At 43.4% G+C, this 25,467-nt stretch overlaps 1 protein-coding gene across 1 annotated transcript in view; it reads left to right on the top strand.

Annotated features, from left to right (window-relative positions):
- necab1 (N-terminal EF-hand calcium binding protein 1) overlaps nucleotides 1-25,467 on the top strand; it is a 204,728-nt gene that overhangs the window by 113,805 nt on the left and 65,456 nt on the right. Inside the window, exon 6 of the mRNA XM_067975307.1 lies at nucleotides 19,474-19,610. Within this exon, the coding sequence (XP_067831408.1) occupies nucleotides 19,474-19,610 (137 nt within the window). The remainder of the gene's footprint in view (nucleotides 1-19,473; nucleotides 19,611-25,467) is intronic.

Below are 25,467 nucleotides of genomic sequence, written 5' to 3'. Positions count from 1 at the left end.
CTTACCTGCAACACTATCTCAGGCATTCCCGCACTTACCTGCAACGTTATCTCAGACATTTTAGCAGTTACATGCGACAATATCTCAGACAGTTGCTTATGTACCTGTGACACTATCTCAGAGATTCCCTCACGTACCTGTGCCACCATTCCGCTAACGCAGGAGTTGGACTCCTCCACCATCTGCACTATTGTGGACAATGTGCGTGGCACCTGGTCCAGTACCTCGCACATGTGCTGCTGTCCCTTGATCATTCTCCTTTTAAAGGATAGCCCCCGGGGTTCAGCATCTGCATCCGGCTGAGCAGAGCCTGGATAGAAGTGCGACAACCAAAGCGGATTCTCCGCAGCTGCTCCTACCACCAGTGTCTGTTCATGCTCACTAACTAAGTAACTACTAGGACCCACCGAGGTGTGAGTATCTGCACTGGTAGATGGCTCACTAAGATGTGACTGTGTGCCCTCAAAGGCCGGGAGCTCCTCTGAAGAATCGTTCTCTGCCATCACTGCGGTCGTTGAAGGGCCTGTGAGAGAACAGAAGGCAATATTAAGCATCATTACAGATGTGTCATGTTGCGATGAGCATACTGAGGTGTTCAACATGCCAATCATTGTTAACATCAATTCATGTTGTGAGTGATGAATGTTAAAGTTGTGTCACCAGACGTTTGTGGGGTGCCAGTCTCGGCGTCCCTGACGGACAGGCACTCGAGAGTGTGGCTGATCTCCAGGACCTCCTCCTCCACATCTGTGAGGTCTACTATTTGTTGTGGCCCCCCTCCAGTCCTCGCCCTCTCGTGTGCATTTTGCGTTCTCTTCTCCTAGAAGGGGAGAAAGTACAGATGTGTGAGTGAGTGATGGTGAAGTGGCCAACCAATGAATGCATTGGTTTGGGTGAGGCTGACCATGAAAAAGATGCATCAGAGGGTAAATATGAGACAGAGCCATCACATTGGATCAGGATTGGGGCGAGTGGTAGTGGTGGGGTCACAAATGGAGAGGTGAGGAAGTGCTGAGGAAGTGCAGGTAAGTTGAGGATGAGCCTTAAGTGGGTGTGAGGAGTGATGTGATGGAGTAGTCTTGGCAGTGCAGAATGAGTTGTGGGGGTTGGAGGAGTGTTGATGTGCACTATGGAATGCAGGAGAATCAGTAAATGTACTCACTTTTGCTGACCTAGTTAGGTCATTGAAACGCTTCCTGCACTGGACCCAAGTGCGGGATATGTTGCTCCTGATGGTGACCTCCTCTGCCACCTCGAGCCAGGCCTTCTTGGTGGCAGAGGCAGGGTGCTTTCTCCTGTCAGTTGGGTAAAATAGTTCCCTCCTCCTCCTCCTCACCCCGGCCAGTAGCAGCTGAAGTGAGGCATCGCTGAATCTTGGAGCAGCCTTGCCCCTCTGCTGCTCCATTGGGTCTTCTTGCTCTTTGCTCCAGCAAAATCCATTGGAGTAATGGCCCTTTAAATCCAGACGCTCCAGCTGACAGCCTGTCATGTGGGTGCGCAGTCTGCCCACTGCGCAGCTTTCAGACGGCAAACCCAGAAACAAGGTTAAGGGGCACCAATGAAGCCGCGATCGCGTGGGGAACGGTAAGTTTTTATTATTCAGGTTTGCTACATGCCCATTGACACCCCCCTCCCCCCTACTGGCTGTAATCCCGCCTCCCTTTTAAATCGAGCCCAGGATAATTGTTACAAGAAAATCTACAAATCAGTAGATTGCATAGGAATTGCATAGGGATTGGTGTTGCTGTGCTCAGTCAGGGATACTTGTTAGTATTAAAGAAAGTAATGGTGTAAGATTTAGAACAAAGGAAATATCTGTGACAATGAGCTTTAACAGGACATCCTGAAAGGGATGGTTGTTTTCTCAGCCGCTTTTCTAAGTTTGCTCGTTATATGGTGCAGACTCTCAGTACAATGTGTAGTAAGCCAGTTTACTTGATATAAATAACACTAATTTTTAGTATCTTAAAGATTGCATCTCCAAGAAAATAAATGATATTCTTCAATTGGATATAAATAATAGTTGACTGTAATGGTAAGTGACATTTTACCCCTTGGAAACAATTCCTGCCAGCAGTGGGGGCAGGGCTCCTACTAATTGATGAAAATATTCTAAATTAAAATGAATGGAACTTTAAATTCATAGAAAATGTACTTCACCAAAACTCAAGAGCAGGATATTTTTATTTAAGCAGCAGCTGCAGTACAGACAAATGGTCTGATGACACTTTTAGTGTATTCATCTGAAATTCCTCTCTGCTATTTTAGTGGAGGTGTTCACCCATTTAAAATAAAATAAATGGTTTAACATAATAGGTCCAAATGCAAAAAGTGTTCATCTACTAATATCCCACTTTTAGGGCCTTTATTTATACAGTCATAGCATAAGGAGACTCTCAAGTCAGAGATTATTAATAGAACTTCATGTCAAATTAAAAGGAGAACTCTCTGTAAAACATTACTGTAAATATGTCAATTTATAAACTCTGCCTTAACACCAGTAAGTGTAAATGTTTCAATTTCAGTATGTGAATTTATAAATGCGCGCCCAGTGCCTCATCGGCCTGAAGAAGTTTATAAGCATAATTTAATAGGACAAAGTCAGCATGGCTTTATGAAGGGGAAGTCATGTCTGACAAATTTGCTTGAGTTCTTCGAGGATATAACGTATAGGGTGGATAAAGGGGAACCAGTGGACGTAGTGTATTTAGACTTCCAGAAGGCATTCGACAAGGTGCCACATAAAAGATTATTACTTAAGATAAAAAATCACGGGATTGGGGGTAATATTCTGGCATGGGTGGAGGATTGGTTATCAAACAGGAAGCAGAGAGTTGGGATAAATGGTTCATTTTCGGACTGGCAACCAGTAACCAGTGGTGTTCCACAGGGGTCGGTGCTGGGTCCCCAACTCTTTACAATCTATATTAACGATTTGGAGGAGGGGACCGAGTGCAACATATCAAAATTTGCAGATGATACAAAGATGGGAGGGAAAGTAGAGAGTGAGGAGGACATAAAAAACCTGCAAGGGGATATAGACAGGCTGGGTGAGTGGGCGGAGATTTGGCAGATGCAATATAATATTGGAAAATGTGAGGTTATGCACTTTGGCAGGAAAAATCAGAGAGCAAGTTATTTTCTTAATGGTGAGAGACTGGAAAGTACTGCAGTACAAAGGGATCTGGGGGTCCTAGTGCAAGAAAATCAAAAAGTTGGTATGCAGGTGCAGCAGGTGATCAAGAAAGCCAACGGAATGTTGGCTTTTATTGCTAGGGGGATAGAATATAAAAACAAGGAGGTATTGCTGCAGTTATATAAGGTATTGGTGAGACCGCACCTGGAATACTGCATACAGTTTTGGTCTCCATACTTAAGAAAAGACATACTTGCTCTCGAGGCAGTACAAAGAAGGTTCACTCGGTTAATCCCGGGGATGAGGGGGCGGACATATGAGGAGAGGTTGAGTAGATTGGGACTCTACTCATTGGAGTTCAGAAGAATGAGAGGCGATCTTATTGAAACATATAAGATTGTGAAGGGTCTTGATCGGGTGGATGCAGTAAGGATGTTCCCAAAGATGGGTGAAACTAGAACTAGGGGGCATAATATTAGAATAAGGGGCTGCTCTTTCAAAACTGAGATGAGGAGAAACTTCTTCACTCAGAGGGTGGTAGGTCTGTGGAATTTGCTGCCCCAGGAAGCTGTGGAAGCTACATCATTAGATAAATTTAAAACAGAAATAGACAGTTTCCTAGAAGTAAAGGGAATTAGGGGTTATGGGGAGCGGGCAGGAAATTGGACATGAAGCTGAGTTCGGATCGGTCAATGCCCTGTGGGTGGCGGAGAGGGCCCAGGGGCTATGTGGCCGGGTCCTGCTCCGACCTCTTGTGTTCTTTAGATTTGTGGTTGGGATCAGATCAGCCATGATCTTATTGAATGGCGGAGCAGGCTCGAGGGGCCGATTGGCCTACTCCTGCTCCAATTTCTTATGTTCTTATGTTCTTAGTCTGCAAGAAGGAGGTTATAAGGATGTTGTTGTTGTTGTTGGGAAAGAGTAAGTTAGAGTAGGAGGCCGTGCAATGTGTCTTGAATTGGGTATGTAAGGAGAAGGAAGAGGTTACAGAATAATATATTAGGAGCTCCTTAGGAACAGGAAAGAAAGTTCAGGGGAGCACTACCCAGAATATCGATAAAATAGAGAAAGGCAAGAGAGACTGCCACAGAAAGTATGGGTAGATGCTAGAGTTGAAGGAGAAATCACCTATCAGTTGAGAAGTTTTTCTTCTACTTAATCAAGGGGTGTGACAGAGGTGTTAGAAGACCCTCCCCTGAAATGGCAATAATATGAGTCTTGGATAGACCTTAGCTAAGAGTTGTTGACAGAAAAAAAAACAATTGCACATTAGAAAAAACAAGTGAATTGTATGTAGCTTACAATACTTTACAAGTGATTTGTTTCATCAAATAGTTTTGTATTGTTTAGATGTGCTCAGAAACTGGTATTTTCGTTGCCTCTGAGAATTGCGCAGAATTGTGTCACTTGAATAGAAAATTGCTCTACAAGCAGTAAGCGTAGAAATCCGCGGGGCATGTTGTGGGATCCTGTGCCACACCAAAACACCTGCCCTACTTATTCCCCTATCGTGAAAATTTCAAACACTAGGAGCAGTTTTTATGTAAAATAATAATGATTTTTTTGCAATGCCATTAAACTGTAATTACTGCAAATTGTGTGTCACAGACGATTAACACCACCTCAAAAAATATGTAATTAGATTTGTATCACACCCTTTCAGCCTACCCTAGGCTATAAATCAAATCACCAACAACTAATCTAAATTTAGAATATTACAAATGAGACATTTTGCACATCCTGTGTTCATAAATAAAACAACAAATTATCTGACAGATCTCAGTGCCAAGCAAAAGAACTGTTGTGCACTGTTTTTTGATATTAGCAAACAAAATCAAAAAGATGTTAGGCAGATTTTTGTGCCCCCTGAATTTTTTTTTCATGGACAATGCTGCCCGTAATACAGATAAGCCCACTGGAAGCTGCTCTTATTACCAACATTGGTAGTTCTGTTTGCTTCTTAGATGTTTTTCACTGAGTTTTTGTTAGGATTGGACTCTAACCATTCCAACCATTGTTTGTTGGCCACCATAGTTAAGGATAACATTACTGCACGGATAGGCTGTTTGACCACTACATTCATCAGCAAGCCATAAAGGATGACTCTTGTGATGCAGTAATTAAACGGAAGCGACATAAAAATATTTTTAAATATTTCACTTTTACATTTATGCCTGCAGTGTAAAAAGTTGTTGCAATAGCGAATTTCCCACTGGTTTTATTCACAGCGAATCTTCTATTGCTTATCCTCATTAGAATGACACCTAAAAAGGAGGTTCTGCTTTTTTTTCCAAATGATCACCACCATAATTTGGGTTTTAGCTACTATCAATGGGGTAGATAGAGAGAAACTGTTTCCTCTGGTGGGTGAGACCGCAACAACAGGGCATAACTTTAAAATTAGAGCTAGGCCATTTAGGGGTGATGTCAGAAAGCATTTCTTCACACAAAGGGTAGTGGAAATCTGGAACTTCCTTCCCCCAAAAAGCTGCTGAGGCTAGATTAATTGAAATTTTCAAAACTGAGATTAATAGATTTTTGTTAGGCAAGGGCATTAAGGGTTACGGAACCAAGGCGGGTAGATGGAGTTAAAATAAAGATCAGCCATGATCTACTTCAATGGCAGAACAGGCTCAAGGGGCTGAATGCCTATTCCTGTTCCTATGTTCCTAATTCCAAAGGAAAGTGTAGTTTAGGATACCAATATACTAAAATAACAACCAGTGGCTAGAATAACCATTGTGCTGAAGTGTAGACACCTGCTTAATATTCAATCAGTTTCCATATAAAAGTCATACTTGATGGAATGAGTCTTAATAGTTTAGAAACACAATTGTACTGTTGAAAAGGTCACCACTGCCGATTATTTTCTCTTTATTTCTGTTTATATGACAGTTAACACTTAAAAGTGATTTTATGTACATGTTTTTCTGTTTCTGAAAATTTTAGTGATTTCATTGAAAATCTGCCAGGGGGTAGTTGCACCTCCCCCATCAGTTGGGTTATGTGCATATTCCTATTTTCTAGCAACAGCATTTAACATACTCAATGGACACAAATGGGAAAAGATTAATCATTAATCATTAAACAATGTGATACAACTCTTAAAGATCACATGTACTTAGAACTTTTTCCTTTTGGATCATATTGGAGTAAAATGTCACATAACAGCATCCCAGCAAACATTTGGCAACTGCAAAAAGAGGAAACATGGCTCTCAATAAACTCATTCCATATATACAGTCATTAAAAGTTATAATCCATGCTCAGAAAAATGGCTAGAGGCTCCCAATTTAGATGTTAGAATGACACTGAAGGCAAGATTTTATTCCTGATGTTATGTGAATCTTAGCACAGCAGCACTAATGGCAGATGAGAGCACTGTGGAACTAAGATATATTTTATTCAGTGGCACAAAGTCAAATTTAGTGCCAACAGGTAAATACTTAAATTCTAATCTACATCTTCTTCAGGTGTACTTGCACATTGCTGCCTCCTTTATTTTTTTTTGCTGAAGTTCCAGGGTTGAATTGATAGAAATACTGCTAGGAATTTAAGGGGTCATTCTTCCTCAATTCAACTAAGCGTTGAGCCATTCAGAATTAAGCCTCATTACAGTCAGAAGTCATTTAAAAAAATAATTGATATTGTTGCTGGAAAATAGGAATATGTACTAAACCTCTTTGCTACCCACCTGCACTATCGAGCCACTGGACCAATGATTATGCACTTTTGAAAAAAGATAAGGACCCCGATATTTATGGGGAGGAAGCAGGGGCGACTGTCAGCGACCAGGAAACCCGAGAATACGGGAAACGCAGAGGTCCTGCTGAATTTAACGGCAAGACCTCATTTCAATTTTTTTTCCATTTCCTGCCCTGCAGCTGGTCAGATTGAGAGACTAGCTGGCTGTTGGGCGAGAAGGTCTGCGGTGGAAGACCGCAGCCGGGGATTGGAGAGATCGTGGGGAGGGTATCTGGAGGTCGCGAGGGAGTGACATCGGATCGCAATGAGGTCGGCCGATCATGGGGAGTGGGTCTAGAGATCGTGGGGTGTCTGGAGACTGTGGGGAGGGGGTCTGGAGATGACGAGATGTCTGGAGATCACGGGGAGAGAGTCTGAAGATCGCAGGGTGTCTGGAGATCGCAGGGAGGTTGTCTGGAGATCGCAGGTGTCTGGAGACTGTGGGGAGGGGGTCTGAAGATCGTGGGATATCTGGAGATCGGGGGAGGGGGTCTGGAGATCACAGGGTTTCTGGAGGGTGTCTGGAGATCGCGGGGTGTCTGGAGATCGCAGGGAGGTTGTCTGGAGATCGTGGGGGGGTGACATCGGATCGTGGTGAGGTCGGCTGATCATGGGGAGCAAGTCTAAAGATCGCGGGGTGTCTGGAGATCGCGGGGCCGGGGGTCTGGAGATTGCAGAGTGTCTGGAGATCGCGGGGTGTCTGGAGAGCACGGAGGGGGTGTCTGAACTTCACGGGGCATCTGGAGATCGCAGGGAGGGGGTCTGGAGATCGCAGGGAGGGGGTTTGGAGATTGCAGGGAGGGGGTCTGGAGATCATAGGGAGGGGGTCTGGAGATCGCAGGGTGTCTGGAGATCACGGGGAGGGTGGCTGGAGATCGCAGGGTGTCTGGAGATCGTGGGCTGTTTGGAGATTGCAGGGAGGGGGTCTGGAGATCACAGAAGGGGGGTCTGGAGATTGCATGGTGTCTGGAGATCGCAGGGTAACTGGAGATCATGGGGAGGGTGTCCAGAGATCACAGAGGGGGTGTCTATAGATCGCGGGCAGTGTGTCTGTAGATCGCGGGCAGAGTGTCTGGAGGTCGCAGTTGGGAGGGTGTCTTCCAATCGCGGTGGGGGGGGTGCTTGGCTGATCAAGGGGATGGAGGCAGATCGCGGCAGGTTAGCTTGGGGGGCCGGGGGGAAGCACTCCTGCTCCTCCTGGCCCACAAGCACTTACTTGCTGGATCTGGCAGCTCTCGCCTACCTATAACTGCCGGGTTTTCTGAGCCCTGGGAAACCCGTTAAATCCAAATATCTGCTAAAATCTGAGGCACACAGCTTCATTAACATATTCTAATTACCGACACACCGCTCGAGAGTGGGTTAGTTGCCCGCCCCGCAACTCATCCTGGTTAAACCGGAAGTAGAGCATTCGGGGCGGGTTGGGGTCGCGTTTCCCATTTTTAAGAATTTAACCCCTCCCTGTTCTGGGAGGTTAAAATTCTCCCCAAAGTAACACCGGTGGCACATTAATGCCGGTTTTGACTGTCAGTGCCCTTCCATAATGACTATTTTGCTACTGCAACAATGAAAATACTGCTTTGTTTCCTTCGCGTGGCATTAATGCAAAAATACATCAGGGAATAAAATCATGCTGACGTTTTAAATCACCAGATCGAACCAAGGATGTAAATTCCAATGCCTTATTGCTTGATCTTTGACAAGCTTAACAAGCAAATATTGAAATCTGAACATCTCCTGACCAAAGACTTAAATAGATTTAACATCTACTAAATTGATGCAAAGGCAATAATTCTCATAATAGAATCAATGAGAGTCAGATTCAAAATCTGTGCAATTAATGGAATTATGAGATGGAAAATGAAAAATATGGATTGTTCTGGTCATATTCAACCTGGTATCTGCAGGCATGACGATATTTGTGATCTTTCTATGCAAGAATAATTACAACCCATTAGAGCTGTATCTGTTTCATCATCCATAGGTTGTAATGATGGATATAAATTGAAGGTAATTGAACCCTAGAACTAAAGCCTAGAAATTCCTGTTGCGATATTGGCATACGAACAGGTGACATTTTTCTGTTCACTATAGTAACACTGCCATTAGAACAGCAAAGAAGATTAAGAAATAGAATTGGGATTTTTAAAATTATGAAGGACTTTCTCTATAGGAAAAGACTATTGCAGAGACTTTCGGGTTGGGCGTAGACAAGGTATTGGCACTACGCCAAACATAGCAGTAGGGAGACCAGAACCACATTCAAGTTTCCGGCCTCATTATCATTTTGTCGGCAAGCTGTGGGCGCCAAATAGGCATCTTGCTGCAGCTCGTCGGTTTCCTGCGGGGAATGATTGGCATGTTACTCCTTGCAGCCAGTGAGATCTGCTGGTGGGGTGTGAACAGACGCCAGGGGAAGGTGAGAACGGACAAGGTGCAAAACAGGCAGCCGATCTGATATCACACATTTTATGCCACCCGCCAAAGTTGAAAGTTCCACCCAGGGGCCCTTCAAAGCTTTGAAACTCCTCACTTCCACATGAATCAGTGACTAGGGGAGCAGCTGTGCTTGTTTTATAATGGTCTAACATTCCCTGAGTACAGTAGTGACATAAAAGCAGGAAATTCCTGGTACAGTGCCACCAGGTGAGTGGCGCTCTTATGCAAATGAGGCCCACGGGGCTTGGGTGGATAGATCATCAAAGATGCAAAAAAGATCAAGGAAACTCAGGTCTAGTGCATGAGCGGTGCAATGTGCTAAATGCGAGTTTCCTCAATCTTTTTTAGCGCAATGCCGGCCTAAATGCTGAAGATAGCGAGGAAATTCAGGGCCATTAATGCCAAGTTCCTCCCAGTTGCCACTTACACTATTTTGGGTCCAGGCACAATGAAAAATGTGCTGTATTTGCACAATTATGTAACATCCCTTATGGCTGAAGTTTCAGCTTAGTAAAGTATGTTTAAATTAGTTAATGATTCAGACAGAGCTGCTATGGCACTGTTTTACTTTTGCAGCTGGAAAGAATGGGTAACTGCATTATTCTCCCATCTTCTAACTGCAAAAGTAATGAAGTGGCGCCCTCTGTACTCACTGCAGTGCTGTTTGGAACCACAGTACACCCACTTTCTTTTAATATGCTTGTAATTGAAGGGAAACAGAAGATGAGGAATAATAGGGCTGGATTCTCCTCCGAGTGGCACGTCTACAGAATGTGCCAGCCTTGATCCAGATATTATCTGCAGGTCATTGTGTAGCAGATGACACAACTCTATGACAGCCTGTCTTATGAAATGGGGGTGGTGAAGACAGTCTCCTCTGACATGTCATGGGATGTTGTTGCACCTGCATTTCTAGGCCCCACAAATTCCTCTTTCTCACTTCAGAAACCCCAATGGAATACCCACCTCACCGCTTTGTGCAACATCAATGCCAGCAGCAGCCAAGAATAATGAAAGTAAGAACTTGCATTTATATAGCATCTTTCACGACCTCAGGACATCCCAAAGTGCTTTCTAGCCAATGCAGTACTTTTTGAAGAATAGTCACTGTTGTAATGTAGGAAAGCAAAGTATTGGTGGGTGTAAAACCCCCAAAATTGAAAAATGTCAGACTAACCAAGAAAACCAACTAATGCATGGTAGAAAATGCAGCAAAGTGTACATAAAAGTGCAAGAAAACCATGACAAAATAGCGTTGTTAAAACATATCTTCTCCCTTTAAGAAGCTTGCTTTCAACAATCTCCCCTGCAACCAGTTTTTCTGGGCGAGTCTTATAACAATAATTTGATTTAAATATTAAAATAATGCAGTTGGTAATGCAGCTTCATTATTTGAACCCTAATCATCTATCAACAAGGCACCTCACAAATCAGTTACATAAATCTGCCTGCGAGGCTCTACACCCCAGGTGTAGAGAAGTGGGAAGAAGAGGGAGCAAGACAGGAAGGGCGGAAAGAGAAGCAGAGAGAAAAGTCAACAAACAGAGGAATGTAAGACCAAGAGATACACAAAGGAGAGAAAGCTATAAAGATGCATGAAGACAAGAACAACATAGAAATAGAGAGAGAAAGAAAAGATACTGGGGTGTCAAAAACAGCATATATAGAAATGAAGAGGTGAGACAGAGAAAGCAAAGGCATGGTACAAATAAATTGAGAAGAGACACAGAGATCCAAGAGAGAAGGAAAAAATGATACTGATTGAGAGAGACACACAGAAACAACAATGCAACAAGTAGGTATTTGTGCTAATATATTTTGCATTTTTATTCTGTGCTGTGGCAAGATATTAAAGCCAGAAGATAATTGGTTTATGAAAGTGATTTATTCACAGGTGCAAAAGTATTTTTCCTGAAGCCACTGTAAAACAATCATACAGGAATAGTAAGTAAATTTGGTAGATTCTACATCGATTTCTTTTCAATTGCCCGTCATAGAATCCTTCTAGTGCATCTTCTATATTATACAATAGGTGTGCTTCCTGCGTACCAATAAAAGCTTTCCCTGAGCAAGATATCATACAACAATCAAAAAATGATCAAAGGTCATCAGATTTATTGAAGGGGTAGATGATTTTGACCCAGCACTGATATGGAACACTGAACTTGCAACAGCATCAGCAATTCAGCCTCTCTGCTGATGAGCAGGCACAGAAATACTGGCACAAACTGATTATTAGAGCTCTAGTTACATGCTTGATGGAAAGACACCAGCTTGATAGTTCTAGGACTGAGAGTCTGTTGTGCCGATGCCTAATATATGGATTATGGAGGGATTTTATCCCTACCTGCTCGGCAGAAACTGGGCGGATGGACAGTTAAACAGCCCAAGTGACTTACCTGTCAATATCCGATCTGGATCCCTCCGGGCCCCACAAGAAATGTTTAGGCCTTCCCTGCCCCGGATGAGACCCTCCTGGAACCATCTTCCCTGCACTTACCTCAATGACGCCATGGCCGCCCGATTTTCCAGCCGATTCCCATTGGACTGGCAGAATGGTAATGAAGCCTGGTGGTTAAAATCGTCACCAAACGGTTCAGAAACAAACTGACTCCTCCAGTTTCCCACTGGAAACCCACTGGGAGTTACAATTGACCCTTGTGTCTCTGTTTGGCTGGCTCATATAATCAGAATACCACGAGTTTAAAATATGGTACAAAGAAATATTAAATGGTATCAGGAAAGAACAGGTAAATGGGATTAGAATAGATGGCTCTCATGTCATAGAATGATACAGCACAGGAGACCATTCGGCCCATTGTGCTAGTACTGGCACAGGCACGATGGGCTAACTCAATTCCTGTGTTGGGCTACAAGTCTCTGAACAAATGCAGATGCTTACTTCCAATCAATATTCTTGAAGTCATCAAGCAGTAAGAAGAATTTATGGTGTTTACCTATCATCTAATGGTCAATCAAGCCCCCCAAATTAGAAAGAAATTCAGAAAAATTCATTGGTTTCAAAATTAACCAGTGGAATAAAGCATCCAAAAGCTCAACATCTTTATCTGAAATTTCTCTCTGCCATTTCAGCAGAGGCAAATATATGGGGCTCAATTTTAAAAGCTATGTCCGGGTGTGTTGGGGGCAAAGAAAATCGGAGAAATCCGGAGCAGGAACGAATCCCGGCTCCAACCCGTCAACTTCCATGTTTGACCCAGACACATCTGGATCCATGCCAAAAGGATGCCAAAAGGAAGCCAAAAGTCCCGCCGGCAATTAAAGCTGACGGGCTGATATTTAAATGAGTAATTAAGGGAGTTGAACTTGTTAAAGAACTTAATTTTATGTTGATTGAGGCAGGGAAAAGATTTTAACTCTGCCTCAGCGTATTTCCCGTGCTGTGTGAAGCACACCATGGTGGAGGAGTCATGTTTCAGCCGGCAGCCATTTGAACATTTCAATCCCAGTTTGACAGATGGGGCTAAAAGGTGAGTTATTGCAGCAGGGCACTCAGTTCTCTCAGACAAACTTTTGGCTGGGAGATCTTTGTGTTTAGACTGAAAATTCTTGGTTTTCTCTCAGAATTGTTCTGTTTACACATATTTGCCAACTTTTCAGACCCCCTCAAGCTGACACCATCAGGATGGGGGTGTGATGGCTGCATTCACTAGTACATCCGAGGACGAGGAACATCACCATCCTCGCCAGGCACAGCGCCCACTTCTGTCACATGGAGCTCCACAACGCAGTGCTGTGCCACAGGCACCTGCACAAGAGCACAGAGGGGAACAACAGAGGGAGAGACGTCGCAGGGGGCACTACCCTCGTCAGAGGCTCAGCTTCCTGGACCTCTCTGAGGAGCAGTGCATATGGAGGCTAAGAGTGAGTCCCCAGGTGATCGCAGACACCTGCAGCCTCCTTCACGCTGACCTGCTCCTGGCTGGGCCTGGCGGCATCTCATTCCCGTCACCTCACGAGTAGCCAGATGAACCGCTGCTCTGCCCATGGGTTCGTCCTTCTCCTCCTCCTGCTCCTGCTCCTGTTCAATGTGGATGGCAGATGTGGATGGTGGATGAGGGGATAGGGCCTCCTCAACCGGTATCCCTCTGTGTTGCGCCATGTTGTGCAGGTCGCAACACACTACTATAATGCGACCCACTCTCGCTGGTATGTATTGAAGCGCTCCCCCAGAACGATCGAGGCACCAAAATCGCATCTTGAGCAGCCCTATCGCATGTTGAATTATAGACCTAGTGGCGACGTGGCTGTCATTGTATCCACGCTGTTGCTCGCTGATGGGCTTCCTCAGAGGTGTCATGAGCCACGTGTGCAGGGGGTATCCCTTGTTCCTAAGGAGCCAGTCCTTAAGGGTGTTTGGTGTATGGAAGAGGCCTGGGATATTGGATTCCCTCAGAATGAACGAATCATGGCAGCTGCCAGGGAATCTGGTGCATGTGTGAAGAAATCTTTTGCGGTGGTCCAAACGAGCTGCGCATTGATGGAGCAATACCCCTTTTTGCTGATGAACAGTCCTGGCTTGTGAGGAGGGGGAGTCACTCATATGTGAACGGATCTCGTAAGATCAGAAAGTGAGAAGAGTCCAATCCACCTGGAAAGACTAGCGCCAACACCAGCGTTCCCCCCCCCACGCCCCACTCCAAACTATCCTGAAACTACAGATACACCCACAGTAAAGTGACCCACTGGGTGGCATCAAGTGTCGCCGTTCATGGTGAAGCACATGAAAGGGCGCTATCACAAAAGCCAGTCAAGAATGGGCAAGACGTGGCAGTAGTGGTGAGAATGATAACATTTAATGTGACTTTAACAAAAACCAAATATAAATGAAAAACATGACAGTCTGTCCCAACACCCTTGTGTGTATCCTTCGTGATTACAAATCCTTAGCCTTTCTCATCCTACTGCTTCTATGTGGTGCATCCCCTGTGACTGCAGCAGACGTAGGTGGCAGGTTGCTTATGTCCATGGCCGGACTGCTTAGATGCTTTCGGCCTATGCCCTCTGGGCTTGGAGCTCATGAGGGCCCCTCCAAAGATTGCTCCACCTGCAACTGTGCAGGGGCAGACATGGCCACCTGGAGAGGAGGCAGCATTGTGGGTACTGGTTGAGAGGGGGGCAACGGGTGAGATATGGGAGCGCTTTGAGTAGTGCCCCACTTCCATGTCCCTTTCACCTTCATCCCTCTCCTGGACCAGGCCCACATCACTCCTATCACCCTGCTGGAGAACAGTTTGGAGAACATGTGTGATGCCTTGGAAGGCCACTTCTAAAGTATCTGTCAGAATACTGTTCACCCTGAGTCTGAACAGCCATTGTCAGGGCCTGAATGGACTCATTTGTGAGCTGTGCTTGAAGCTCAATGAAGGCTAGCCTTCTCTCCATCGCAGACACTCCCGCATTTACCTGCGACACTATCTCAGACATTTCCGCAGTTACCTACGACCCTATCTCAGACATTTCATTAGTTACATGCGACACTATCTCCGACAGTTCCTCACGTCCCTGCGACACTATCTCAGAGATTCCCTCACGTCCCTGCAACACTATCTCAGAGATTCCCTCATGTCCCTGCGACACTATCTCAGAGATTCCCTCACGTCCCTGTGACACTATCTCAGAGATTCCCCCACGTCCCTGTGACACTATCTCAGAGATTCCCTCACGTACCTGTGCCACCATTCCACTCATGCAGGAGTTGGATATCTCCATCCTCTGCACAATTGTGGAGATTGTGCGTGGCACCTGTTCCAGTACCTCACACATGTGCTGCTGCCCCTCGATCATTCTTCTTTTAAAGGATGGCCCCAGGGTTCAGCATCTGCATCCAGCTGAGCAGGACTCTCCACAGATGCACCTGCCACTGGTGTCTGCTCATGCTCACTTGTGTGTGGTGACTCACCAGGTGCCAACCTATCAAACTCACTACTGGGACCCACCGAGGTGTGAGTATCTGCGCTGGTGGGTGGCTCGTTAAGATGTGATGGTGCGCCAGCAGAGTCTGGAACTCCTCTGAGGAATCGCCCTCTGCTATCACTGCGGTCGTTGAAGGGCCTGTAAGACAACAGAATCCAATATTAAGCATCATTACAGATGTGTCATGTTGCAATGAGCATATTGAGGTGTTTAACATGCCAAGCATTGTTAACATCAATTCATGTTGTGTGTGATGAATGTTAAAGTTTTGTCACCAGACATTTGTGGGGTACCAGTTTCGGCATCCCTGATGGACAGGCACCCGAGGGTGCGGCTGATCTGCAGGTACCCCTCCTCCGCTTCTGTGAGGACCACTATTTGTTGTGGCCCCCCTCCAGTCCTCGCCCTCTCGCGTGCATTTTGCGCTCTCTTCTCCTAGAAGAGGAGAAAGTACAGACATGTGAGTGAGTAATGGTGAAGTGGCCAGCCGATGAACGCATTGCTTTGGGTGAGGCTGACCGTGAAAGAGGTGCATCAGAGGGTGAGTATCAGACAGAGCCATCACATTGGATCAGGATTAGGGTGAGTAGTAGTGGTGGGGTCACAGATGGGGAGGTGAGGAAGTGCTGAGGAAGTGCAGGTAAGTTGAGGATGAGCCTTGAGTGGGTGTGAGGAGTGATGTGATGGAGTAGTCTTGGCAGTGCAGAATGAGTTGGAGGGTGGGGGTGATGTGCACAACGGAATGCAGGAGAATCAGTGTACTCACTTTTGCTGACCTAGAGAGGTCATTGAAACGCTCTGCACTGGACCCAGATGCGAGATATGTTGCTGCTGCTGGTGACCTCCTCTGCCACCTCAAGCCAGGCCTTCTTGGTGGCAGAGCCAGGGCGCTTCCTCCTGTCAGCCAGGTAAAATAGCTCTCTCCTCCTCCTCACCCTGGCCAGTAGCACCTCAAGTGAGGCATCGTTAAATCTTGGAGCAGGATTGCCCCGTTCTGCCCCATTGGGTCTCCTTGTTCTTTGCTCCAGCAAAATCCATTAAAGCAATGGCCCTTTAAATCCAGATGCTCCAGCTGACAGCCTGTCATGCGGGTGCACAGTTTGCCCACTGCGCAGCTTTCGGACGGAACACCCGGAAGCCATGTTAAGGGCCACCAATTAAGTCGCAATCGTATGGGGAAAGGTAAGTTTTTATTATCCGGGTTCGCCACGTGCCCACTGACCCCCCCCCCCACCACTGCCATCCCACCACCCTTTTAAAATTGAGCCCATGAACACCTCAGTTGAAGTAGCAGAGAGAGGAATTTCAGACAAACACATTAAGTGGTCGTATTATCAGACAGAGCACTTGACCTTAGAATCTCATGAATTGACAGTTCTTGGAATTCATTATGGTGAGATTAGAAAAGGGAAGAATTCCTACACATTGATTGTAAGGTTCCATAATGTAATTAAACTAATAGATATTTCTAAATTTATTGCTAGGGTCTGAATGGTTAAGAGCACAAATTGTGTCAGTTGAAGCACTGACTTCCAACTTGTCCACTAATTGTACAAAAATATGATTTTAAAGTAAGACTTACTTTAAAGTAAAATTACTTTACATTTTGTAATAAGACTTTGTGCGTTTCATCTAATTATTATTCCTGATCACACATTGTGTGATGAATGAGTGTTCTGCCATTGGACTGTCTGACACTTTCATCTCTGTGCGCTGCATCAGGTACTAAAGTAGAAGCTTTTGTTGTGATAAATGAAAACAACAATTCAAGATATTCAAGGAGGCTCCTTGAACACACAGGGAATCTTTAATTTTCAGCATACAATTTTCTGCAAGCCTTTTTTCCAACTGTGCATCTATTGAATGACAGATACAAATCACATTAGCAACATACTTTTAAGAACAAATATGGTTAAACAATAGAACTTTGCTCACTGAGAGATGTAATAAAGGGTCCATCTTTATAAGACTACAGACTTATAAATTCATGTGATTTCATAGGAACATAGGAACAGGAGTAGGCCATTCAGCCCCATCTCCTCAACAATAAGAGGGTCATAAGAGATAAAAAGAAATAATACTGCAAAGGTGGAAATAATTCAGGAAACACACCATCTGCATTTCTAAAGAGAAGACACATTTTGGGTGTAGATGGAGAATCTGTACAGGAAATATTACCCTTTTTTACTTTCAGATGCTGTGGACATACTAGAGACAATTTTAAGAAAGTGCATTACAACGGGGTGGTGGGGGGGGGCGGAGATGAGCCACACCTGACGGCCACACATATCAAGAGATCATGGGACTGCGGCCAAGATTTTCCGATATGCACACAAACAGAAAATCAACCCTGTATTTTTGTTTTTCTTGAAGACATCATAAGAATTGTTCATCGCCACCACCAAATCCCACTTTATTTGTTTAAAATCCTACATGTGTTAGTCAGTATCTGTTCAATTTAAATTATTGTATGTTATTTACGAACAGTAACACTGGTAATTTTTAAAATGAATAAGCAAGCAATTTATTCAGAAAAAATATTTATTTCTTCCCCACAAATTTATATTATTGAAATTACTACTTATCTGACATCAAGTCATGGATGAACCAGAACTTTCTCTAACTTTAACAAGACCAAAGCCACCCTGTTCAGCACCCACCAAAAGGTCCAGAGATTAGCCCATGATTCCATCGCCCTCCCCAGTTCCTCATACAGGCTGAACCCAACAGTGCACAACCTTGGTACCCTGTTTAAATCTGAGGTGAGCTTCATATCACCTCCCAACATTGCCTGCCTATGCCTTATGTCATCGTCACTGCCATTAAAATCCTCATCCATACCTTTGTCACCACCAGACTTGATTTCACCAATCTCCCAAGCTCTACTATTCTTAATTGTAAACAATTTTACAACACCAAGTTATAGTCCAGCAATTTTATTTTAAATTCACAAGCTTTCGGAGGCTTCCCCCTTCGTCAGGTGAACATCGTTCACCTGACGAAGGGGGAAGCCTCCGAAAGCTTGTGAATTTAAAATAAAATTGCTGGACTATAACTTGGTGTTGTAAAATTGTTTACAATTGTCAACCCCAGTCCATCACCGGCATCTCCACATCATGACTACTATTCTTACACTGCAAGTCATCCAAAACTTTGCTACCACATTATATGCTGCACTGAGACCCACTCCCCTAACACTTCAGTCCTTGGTGCATCATTGGATTCAGAGTCCTCGTCATCATTTACACATGCCTCCATGGTCTCAGCCCACCCCACTTCTACAACCTTCTCCAGCCACCGTACATCTGCTTTCTTCTAATTTTGTCTTTCTTTGCACCCTCCCTTCGCTCCATTCTAACTTTACTGACAGGAACTTCAGCAATCGTGATCCCACATTCTAGAATTAGCTCCCTAAACCTCTATGCCTTGAGACCTCTCACCCTATCTTCAAAAGCCTCCTCCAAATCTTCCTCTTTGACCATATTTTCATTTACCTCCCCAAATTCTTCTTCCACTACTTCCTCAGCCTCCATTTTTGCCTTTGTAAAGCTCCTGGAACATTTACTATATTGAAGGTGCTATGTAAATGCAAGTTATTTATTGTTATGACTGGTTTAGTTTCTGATAATTTGTGAAATCATGTTTTAAAAAATCAATGCTGACATATTTAAAGAATCCACATAATTTAACAATATCAATTTCCAAGTGAAAAAAAATCTTAATCTTCTAGAAACCCAGTAACAAGTTGTGAAAAAGAAACAAAAATGCCTTTGTCTAAGTAATGTCAAAGAAGCTGTATTCACAATAAACAAAATCATGCTGCTCAGGGTCCTGAGCCTATTGCATTACACAAAGGACTTTTCATCCTAACAGCTTTTGGAATGCTTTTCAAAATTCTGCTGACCTGAGTATCAGAACTTTGGCAAAAGGTCTGTCATCAGCAGAGGAGAATGACAAAGTCACAGCCAGTAGCAGAGATGAGAGGCCAGTGTCTGAGCCACTGAAGAACCCAATACCTCCTGAACAACAGTGGTTCAGACTAATCAAACTACTGAAATCAAATTACATTAACAGTACTACAACATTCAGTTCACTTGGTCACCAGTTTATAAACTTTAATTTATAAACTAAACTATAATTTCCAGTAGGATTGTTTTATTTCTGTACAATGCCTATATGCCCTGCTAGTTTCACCCATGTAATTTTTTCTTGTGCAGGATTACCAAGATTCATGTAATCTGGAACAATTTGTGACTCGCTTTCTGCTGAAAGAAACAGTGAACCAGCTTCAGTCTTTGCAGAATTCCTTGGAATGTGCCATGGAAACCACAGAGGAGCAGACCCGCCAGGAAAGGTGAGCCTTGGAATCGGCATTGCCACTTTTTTTTATTGCTGCCAATTATTTTTCTTTGAAAGCATACTCTGCTGTATCTAAAAGCTTCCACACACATACAGGGTATTCATACAATGTCCTTTTTGGGAGAGTATAAGATCCCTCTGTTTTCTGTTCAGTTCCACTTGTCTCCCCAGGCCAGGCATTTCCAGCAGCCATGAAGAAAGACAGAAGACCTGCTCATAGGCCTCTTTCAACGTCTTTCAAAAGTGAGCCGCCAAGAGTACATGGGGAGGATCATTTCTCTAGTTTCACTTCAGCCCCCAGCGCAGCTAAAATTAAGAATTTAGTTACATGGGGAAGCAAATCTGCACTACTCACTGCCATGGCACTGCACATTTGTGCACTATCAGCCTCACATTCACATACCTCATTTCTTTACATGTTAACCTTTTCTCTGTCAAAACAGTAGTGAATAAACACAGAGTAATAATCTGGGGGCATACTGGACAGTTTGCTAAATTGATATGTACCTCAACAGTAGGGAAATGTCAGGTGGGTATGTTGAGGTATCCTAAGAGAGGCCTCTGTTTTATTTTTACCAACATTACAAATGAATTCTACTTTGCCAGCAGTGCTGTGACATTTTTAATGTTAATGACTAAATGTAACTAAACGAATCACTTTACATCAGAAAATTTGCAGAAAATCTGTAAAGTGGTTATATTTAAGCAGAAGAAATACAAGGTTAGTCCTGAAATAAAAACACAAAATACTGAATATAAACAGCAGGTCAGTCAGTATCTATAAAGGGAAAAGATAGGTTATATTTCAGGTGTATAACAAGGATAATACCCAAAATGTTAACCTATCTTTTCCAATTTATATAAGCTGACTGATTTGCTGTGTATTTCCAGCACTTTAGCCCTGAATTTCCTCAGTGTCTGAGTGCTGAGGAAAATGGGGTAAATGGGTATAAGGGGTTCAAGAGGAGAGCAAGATCAGACAGAACCTGCAAATGCTGAGTCTCCACCCAGAAGAGTGATGCAACTAAAGTAGGAACTAAAGTAGTAGACAGGGAATATCTATGGATGTAGTTTATATGGACTTCCAGAAGGCATTAGATAAGGTTCCACGTAAGGTACTGTTAGCTAAAATTAAAGTTCATGGAATTGAAGGTAAATTATTGACCTGGTTAGGAGATTGGTTAGATGGTAGAAGACAGAGGTCTTATCAAGATAATGGTGAGGCTAATGGGTGTTCATCATTATTTATGTGCAAATCGTATAGCAACTTCAGGCGAGGGCAGATGCGCAGTTGAATGTGAAAATCCTGAAGTTGCTGTCCAAGATGCATGCTCTGCTGTTAGCTTCGTGAAAACAGCATCTCGCTGTCTGCCTCATTCAAATGCATTGAACGGCGTGACATTCCTGTATTTGTGTGGCAGATACAAACTAAACTTGCCACAGAAAATTAAGTCTTGTCCATTTCAGTATAAGTACCCTTTTTAATGACGTGATATGTGTTAATTATTGGCAATTACTCTCTGGCACTGAAAATTAACTAATTCAAGTGTGGAATCTCATTCTTTCAGGTTTTAATTCTTGGAGTTCTTTTTAAAATTTAAATTAAAAGCTTTTTTTACTTTTTCTTCTGTCTTTTTTTCTCTCTTAATCCAATCTTTCTTTCCCTCTCTTTATTTCTCTTTCTGTACCTGATTTGACATTGAATTCACTATTCCAACTTTCACATCCTTGTTCAGACTCTGTGCTATTCATTTAACGATCCTTCAGTCTGATTGGTTAAGAAGATACACAGTTGCTTGCCCTGTTCATTCAGATCTCAGATGCCCTGTAGAGGGCGCCACGGCATCGCATCTCCCACTTCCAGCAACTTGCAGTGCAAAATCTCATGGAAATTAAATGGGCAAGTACAAGTCTAACCAACGGTGGGCACTGTTTGTTGACTGGCTATTCTGGGCCAGAGAGTAGGGATACAAGTATGTATTCAAATTGGAAGGAAGCAACTAGTGGTGTCCCACAAGGATCAGTGCTGGGGCCTCAACTATTGACTATATTTATTAATGACTTATATAACACATTAGAGAGCCATATATCCAAGTTTCCAATGACACAAAGATTGGTGGCAAAGTAAGTAGTTTAGACAGGAATATAAAATTACAGAGACACATTGATAGATTAAGTGAGTGGGCAAATCTGTGGCAGATGGATTTCAAAGCGGGTAAGTGCATTTTGGACCAAAAAAAGGATAGATCTGAGTATTTTTTAAATGGTGAAAAGCTAAGGAACAGTGGAGGTCCAAAGAGATTTAGGGGGTCCATGTCCACAGATCACTAAAATGTAGTGGTCAAGTACAAAAAATAATCAAAGAGGCTGATGGAATTTTAGCCTTTATATATAGAGGGCTAGAATATAAAGGGGAGGGAGTTTTGCTACAGCTGTACAAAGCCCTGGTTAGACCACATCTGGAGTACTGTGTACAGTTCTGGGCACCGCACCTTAAAAATGATATATTGGCCTTGGAAGGCGTGCAATGCAAATTCACCAGAATGTTACCAGGCTCCAAGGGTTAATTTATGAGGAGCAATTACATAAACCAGGCTTGTATTCCCTGGAATATAGAAGGTTAATGGGTGATTTGATTTAGGTTTTTAGGATTTTGAAAGGAATTAATAGGATAGAGAGAAATTTTTTCCACTGGTGGGGGAGTCTAGGACAAGGGGACATAACCTTAAAATCAGGCCATTCAGGAGAAATGTTAGGAAACACTTCTTCACACAAAGGGTGGTGTGGATCACTCTCCCACAAACAGCAGTAGATACTAGCTCTATTAATAATTTTAAATCTGAGATCGATAGATTTTTGCTAGCCAAGGGTATTAAGGGATTATGGAAACCAAGGCGGGTAAATGGAGTCAGGATACAGATCAGCCATGATCTCATTGAATGACGGAACATGCCCGGGGGGGTTGAATTGTCTACTCCTATTCCTATGCTGCTGGAATTCAGCTGGGGCCAAGGGCAGCTGGAAGTTCCATCTGCCCCAGACAATGCCCATGACATGGAAAGGAGGCAAGGCTAGTGGGAGGCATTCCCCACCACATTTATGTCTCCTTTACAACCAGAGATATGAACAGCAGGAAGAAACTGGCATCCAGGTCCTTGTAAGGAGAGAAATGGGGTCCACTGGCATCTCCGGGCCGGGGTCATTGGCTGGAAGAGCCCGGAATTGACTGTTGCAATTGTTTTTTGATTGGCCCTTTTACAAGTGCGGGGGAGGGGAATCACATGGAGAGCTGCACCTTTTGGGGGTACCCACCAGCAGCACACCAATGCAGCCTTCCGGGGCTGCATCTTTGCTCTTCCTTCTTCTCTAGTCAGCACCCAAGATTTCCCCATGCTGATGTAGGCGCCTACAGAAAATATATAAATCAAATGGCCCTGCCCTGACCCCAGACACTTTGATGGGGTCAGGAGCAGAGAGAGGTCAGTGGTGGAGTGAGTCTCCTGCACCCACTGCACTTACACTGACACACCTGGCTTGAGGAGTTTTATGCTCTTTCTGTTTTTATTTCAGATTTTCAGTATTTGCAAATTTTTTTTATCTTGTTTATTCATACGGGATAATTCTGAAATACTGACTAATGAAAGCACTGATGCCCACATCTAGCTTTGTCTTGTGAGCAATGTTGTGTTAGATTTCACTAATTTATAATCCAACTCTTTTTTAATTATCATGTTTCTAGCTGATTTTGTTTTGTTGAGTTTCTATATCAACTCAATTTACAATCAAAAACTGTCAGTCAAGCCATTTATTAATTAAAGTTCTGGTTCCTAGCTCAGTGATCAATTCAAAGCTGGGATGGCTCATGTTGTCATTCCTAGAATTCTCCTAGAATTTACTAGAATCTTCCCATTTGGTGTTCTTCTGCTGCATGTCTCATTAAAAAGCCTGGATGAAGTATGAGATCTGCAAACATGCCAAAACTCTCAGAATATTGGTGAGCAAAGCTGTACCCATAAAACAAAATTATGTGCAGAATCACTGGCAGCCATCCATGAGTCACTTAAAGTAAAGCACTTAAAAAATACAAGCTGGGAATACAGCGAAAAGATTGTAAGAGTCTCTTTATTGCTCCCCTGTTTTTGATCTGTGGGTAGAATTGATTTATATTTCAGCACCAGTCTTTCAAATACGGTTGTAAACAACTCCCCCTTCTGGCAATTGTTTGTCTCCATCAAAGAGGATATCAGTATCCTGCTTTGGACAGTGCTCAAACATGCCTGAAAGTGAAGTATTAATACTTCACAAAGAAACAGAAAGTATACTGCAGCTGTGCCCCCTGAAAACTCCTGAATATGGATTTTAAAACTCTTAACTGTCTGCTATCCATGATTGAGAGCTTGATGTTCTGACACTGAGACTGAAATACCATGGATTACTTCTGTACAAATAAAAGGAAGAAACTGCAAATGCTAGAAATCTGAAACGAAAACAAAAAATACCCAGCTGGTCAGTCAACATCTGTAAAAAGAAAAGGGTCATGCCAATGTTTTACTTGTGTACCCTTCATCAGAACAGACGAAGAGTTCCACAAAAAAGTTAACCAATCTTTTCTCTTTACAGGCACTGATAGACTTGCTGGGGATGACTTTCTTCTGCTTTGTGCCCAGGGTCTGGTTACTGCCTTGTTGCAAAGCAGATGAAAAATGGGCAGAGGCCAGTGACACCCAGGGTCCATCCCATTTGTGCTTCACATGCACTTTTGGAGATTTGCTTGAGGCATTAGGAGGAGATACAGCATGTAAGTGTAATGGTAATGAGGCAGGAATGACATCACCTTGCTCCAGCCTCAGCTTCATGGGTCTTCACTTGGTGGTGCCCATAGCAGTGGAGGATCTGAGAAGAGGCAGGCAACAAACGCCTAGAGATATCAAAAGGTAGGTACATTTTTTTTAACAGGGTCACCAGGATGAGAACCTTGGTTGCAGGACTTCTGGTTGCTGCTTTTGAGTATGAATCAAAGCCCTGAAGTCACCGGCCATCACTGCTGCTGCAGGCATCAGGTGTATAGCAGTAGCAGACTTTCCTCCCCCACCGTTGGGTGCAAATCTCTTCCAAGGGACGTTCCTGCACCAGGGAGTATCAGGGACATTAAAATGATCCGAACCAACAAATTATGGGTGGGTTCAGGTCCCATTGGGTGAAGTGCACTTTGGGTGAGCTCCAAACAACTTATGCTCAGACCTGGGAAAGGGGAATGTGAGTCTGCTATGCATTTCCAGCTGTTTTTTTTTTGCAAGGTTTCATTCTTATTTTGAATAGCACTCATACCATAGTTTAATCCTTATCTACTAGTAATAGTGCTAGATATTCATACTTTGCAACTATGCAGAGGATGTGGATTTGTAAATTAATCTGACGTCTCAAGCAGTGATATAGTAATAAAGATAAATGTAGATACCGGACAGTCCTCAAGGCAACACTCCTAATGCTACCACTTTTGAGTGGTGTACAAATGACACTGCTCCAACAATTATGACAAATTTTACATAAAAGTACAATGGTAAGGGAGTGTATTCTGCAGATTCATGCAAAGCCACAATTTGGGAATTTGTTGTTCTAAGTAATATTAATTTTTAGGAGCACGCTATTCCAAAATATACAGCATCATCTTTAGTATTGATATGAAATGTAAAAACAAAATGTAGTTCTGCATCTTATAAAGAAAGTGTTGTGTTTGGAGGAACTACCTTTACAAATTTTAGAACTGTAAAGTTAGGGGAACCAGCAGACTTAATAAACATACATATTGTCAACATTATTCTTATTTTATGATATTTCATTGGAATCATGCT

Source organism: Heptranchias perlo, chromosome 3 (assembly GCF_035084215.1).
Source record: "Heptranchias perlo isolate sHepPer1 chromosome 3, sHepPer1.hap1, whole genome shotgun sequence".
Taxonomy (NCBI): Eukaryota; Metazoa; Chordata; class Chondrichthyes; order Hexanchiformes; family Hexanchidae; genus Heptranchias; species Heptranchias perlo.
The sequence above is the reverse complement of the archived record's forward strand: the minus strand, read 5'-3'. Positions and strand labels throughout refer to the sequence as shown.